A 4,589-nucleotide genomic window follows, 5' to 3' on the forward strand; every position below is an offset into this window, starting at 1 on the left:
CCAAGTGCATGCACTTTGTTCATGATACCCTCTTTGTAATTATTAAATTCAAATAAATATTAAGTAAATCTTTCACAACAAATCTTTCAGACAAGCCTGATGTGCTGGACTACGAGTGGAAGGCTGTACTTTCTCATATCAATGAGCCCACGAAATCGAGCAGAACTCGCAACGTCTACTCTGTTCCTGAATTGAACTTTTTATGGAATTGATTTATTTTATTTCTTATTTTATTCTTTAATTGTAATTTGTGCTAGTAATTGTTGAAACTAAATGATACTAAAATGATTCCCAACATTATTGCTTTAACCCTCTTTCTAGTATAAGTGGTCAACTACTAACGAAGAGAAGGTCAATTACTAGATTTTTCATGTTTAAGAGTGGTCAACTTCTAAAGCAATTACAGAATTTTTAAATATGTTTCTTAAATTTGTATAAGTAAACTTTTTTTAAAAAGTGGCATTGTTACATAATCTAGAAGACTTAAAGAGTATCTTCAGGCATCGATTGTCGCTATTTGATGACAGAGCAAGCGGTTACTGTTGTTCGCGTGAAAAACTTCTCTTAACTGGTCAACTACTGATACCTTTACCTTAATTATCAATACATATACATTAATAACCATATCTAGACTTTTGCCCGAAATTTGGCTATTTGTCCGCACTGTGCAACGCGGCGAAAACTGAACAGTCGAACTCGAGGCGAGAAGGACTCTCCGCGTCTCTTTCTTTTCATATGCTGTCCTTCTTTGCGTCCGAGACTTCCGTCGTTCATTACACAAGTAAATATCATCGGAATTATGTCATATTTAGTATCGTTTTCCTTAGAAAAATGCTACGAATATGATGGTGAAAGTCCCATAAAAAAATAATAATAAAGAAGTTTATTTTTTTATTTAAAGACCCGAGTAAACACACCGATGTACCCGACCCAATACGTATGTATTATGTGACACTCTTCGGCGACCGCGGCTGTCGAGTTTCACTGTCCTTTTCTCCGAGTTCACAATCACTCGAGGAGTTCCTACTTTGCGTTGGAGGAACATGAATGAATAGGAAACTATCATTGTATACGTGTTTAAATATATTTAAATATAATGACAATATAATATGTATACATAACTTACGTACATATATGCGCAAATTTGCATAAGTCATGGAAGACACGGATTTGTTATCTTACATCGTAGAATCACATAAACATTAAGTGTCGTTTAATGTTTTCTTTGTCATGGAAGAGTTCTTAACTGTTCATATCGCGGTATTGGCACTCGATCGCCAATACCTATACATGCGTACATACGTTTAAGTTTAAATACATCGTCGAGTCGTCGTCGTGTGTTAGCTCGCTTCCTAAGTTGCATTTCTCTCGTGACTTGCTTATCGACGTACGTACTGAAATTATGTTTCTTCGCGAATATTCCTCGGGTATCTTAAAAAATTTCGATCGATCAAATGGCTGGAACGGTCGATGTTCGCTATGTCGATTCAATTCGGCAAATAATACTCTCGTGGAATGTATTCCGGCTTGGGACTGCTCGGCTCGATTCCAAGCAGTTCCCCCATGAATGCGATGTAAGTAATTGCTAGACGCAGAGTTTCGATTCTTGACAGTCGTTTCTCATATGCGAATGTCGGTACCTGTAGAGAAAGCGATGGTTACAGAATGGACCGAAATGAAATTTTAGATGAACAAAGTTTCTAAATAAGGATTGGTGACAAGAGCTGCCGCATAGATGGCGCTCGCATATTTTTTATCAGACTTTATCTATTATCTACGGCTACGGAAACTCACTTTTCGGCGGAGTTTGTCGAACGCTTCGTTCAAATTGAACATTCTTCGCCTTTCGCGAATGTTCGCGGCTCTCCTCTGGGAAACGGTTGCCACCCGACGCCTTGGTTTCTTCGTGGTAGACGATGGAAGATTTGGAGATCTCCCGTTCGACGTATATCGACTGAAATCGAATCTTCTTTAGTAAGAATTTGAAAAACACCCGAGTAGTTTTGTTTTTTTCTATTATACCGTTCTACAATAATATAGTGACATACAATTTCTAATAATACAGTGCTCCGATATTTTATCGATTGTGTACGATATTTACGATAATGTAAGCTCATTATCAGTTTTAATAAACACGCTAAACGCCAAGCCTATTTTTCTTGATTTTCCATTTACTCGTCAAGCTAGAGAAGCAAGGAAGAGATGCGCCTATAAAGAAAAGCTGGTGCAGCGGTGTAGAATGAACGGAAATGACGGCGGCCACACCATACCGGTCCGCAGGGACGCTCGACGTGGCGTTTAAAATGTTTAACGTGTTAAACGAGAAAAAGTAGCTCGTAAACTAGTTCGTAATTCGTGGACAGGTATCTAGATACTTTACTGTATACGCACGTAGAGATTTTTGCTATTCGCCTCTGTGCTGTCGCGCAACTATGGCTTATCATTAAACTGCGGATCTTTATGTAAAATAAAAATGGTTTCCATCCGTTACAAGAAACAGGAGTCGAATAGAAATTTCGTTTGTTCCTTTAACGATTTTCATAGACTACAATTAATGCATTGATATTCTTAAATCTTTCCATCTGTTCACTACCTTAAATTGCACCTACTCATTTTTGTCCGAAATGCATAAAATAAAGTTTACGTTATCATTGCTATTACCTTTGATGCAGCAATGCACACGGTTGCCTATATAGTCCGTGATCGTTCACATGAGAGTGCGATGGTGGTGGTGCTTGATACAAAACAGAACTATCCCACATAGGGTAGCTCCCGAGTTCGCCACTGACGTATTGCGACATGTCCGCTGTAATCACCTATTTCATTTACTCCATTTACTTATATTTATTCTCATTTACGGCCGAGATTGTCGACTCGCGTCAAAAACCAATAGAAATCGTCGATCGAAATTGCATCTAATCGTTTAACCGAATTAACACATTGTATGCGGGACATTTCGCGCGCGGCCGATATTTTAGCCGTCGCGTAAGAAATTAGACATTTTTAGAAATCGCTATAACTTTAAAATAATACTATAAATAACAAAAGTAGTATATCAATCTAACAAGTATGTGTGTGTGGAACTGTCACAAAGACGATGGTAACATAATCCGTCGTTAAAAAATCAGTATAAATACGAGACCCGACTTCCACCACCAGCCAATGAAAACCGGATTTTTACGTGTCCCGGAAGCCACCTCCAGTCTAAAAAAAACGGATTCATCCGTGGCCTGACAACAATGTGTTAATTTGCGGACCCCAGGGCCAGCGAATAAAATATGGTGCTTTCGTTTTAGGCCATGTAGTCATAATTAAATTGTAGGGTGGCGTAATCTTGTCCTTGCAATATCTACAACAGTAGCGACAGATACACGACAATGTAAGTATACATACTATACGTACAACAGTTATAACAGACAACGATACATTTTTTCTGTAGCGGTAACGATTAAACGGTTCAATAAAGTTACAAGGTTTTCGCAACTTTTACTCGCTCTCTTTTATGGATTGAAAAATATTGATAAACCCCGTGTTCTCTGGCTCTGGATTTCACATATTTTAAACGCTTCAACCAATTAATTGTTTACTTTTGTGCTGAAATCTACGACGACGTAATAATTATTAATGATTTCTGACTGCAGCATCAAGCGGGATCAAGTTGAACGGGATCAGGCGGGATCCAGAGAAGAACTCGCAGCCGTTAATTACGATATGGTCGATTTGAACGTACAAGGTATAAAAGATCGATTAGAGGACGATTAGTCCAAGTATGTATGTAGTACCAGCGCGGCGAAAGAAGCGTATTCTACTATGTACTCACTGGTGCTTGATTTCCATTGATCTCCCACAGCGGTTCGGTGTAGCTCATATCCCGCGTTCTATCCAGCGGCGAGCGAGCTCAGGAGCACTGTGTTTTCGATGAAAAAAAAATGAAAAAAAGGCTCGACGTCGCGAACGGATTCTCTTCGAAATAATTGTTCGTCACCAGGACAAGTGTCACCTTCGATCTGAGGATGTCGAAGCAACCTTTGACCAGAGCGTATCAGGCTCCTAAACCTTTGAGCCCGCCCCCTTTGGGGACTACCCTATGCAGCCACGTTTATTCACCATTCTCGGACGCTTGCGTGGCGGTCCCGTGTTCTCATTCGAGAAACTCATCCCTGTCTAGATTCCCCAAGCGATCAACCATTGGCGAAGGGGCCACGGGACAGGGAACAGGCGGAGCCTGTGGGAACCCCTCGTTACGTTACTTGTCTCCTTTTTCGCGGCTGGGGTTCCACTGCAATATCGGGATTATCGACCGTGGTATTTTAAAGATGGACAAACCACCCTTTGGTATCCCGTTGATATTTTTCCGAATTTTAGCTATATTTCTCCGATATTTCTATTATTATTTTGTACGTTCCTACAGAATAGGTCTCTGTATGTATATTTCTACATACATGGTCTTTTATTGTACATACATAGAGAGGTGTCCCTATAAAATCTCGCATTTAACACTAGGTTTACGAAGCACTAAAAGTCACAATTTTGCATTACTTTATAAAAATAACAAGAACGTGCTACCCACATTTTTAGCAATATTTTAA

General features: G+C 39.4%; 1 protein-coding gene across 1 annotated transcript; it reads right to left on the reverse strand.

Annotated features, from left to right (window-relative positions):
* Positions 1-1,142: 1,142 nt before the first annotated feature.
* On the reverse strand, positions 1,143-3,979 carry LOC143365361 (protein Fer3). The gene is made up of 4 exons (XM_076805510.1): positions 3,821-3,979; positions 2,662-2,816; positions 1,795-1,954; positions 1,143-1,640 (listed from the first exon to the last, which is right to left on the reverse strand). Exons 1-4 carry the CDS (start codon positions 3,866-3,868, stop codon positions 1,488-1,490), a joined length of 516 nt encoding a protein of 171 aa, XP_076661625.1. The 5' UTR covers positions 3,869-3,979; the 3' UTR covers positions 1,143-1,487.
* Positions 3,980-4,589: the final 610 nt, after the last annotated feature.

The sequence above is a fragment of the Halictus rubicundus genome, chromosome 1, assembly GCF_050948215.1.
Source record: "Halictus rubicundus isolate RS-2024b chromosome 1, iyHalRubi1_principal, whole genome shotgun sequence".
Taxonomy (NCBI): domain Eukaryota; kingdom Metazoa; phylum Arthropoda; class Insecta; order Hymenoptera; family Halictidae; genus Halictus; species Halictus rubicundus.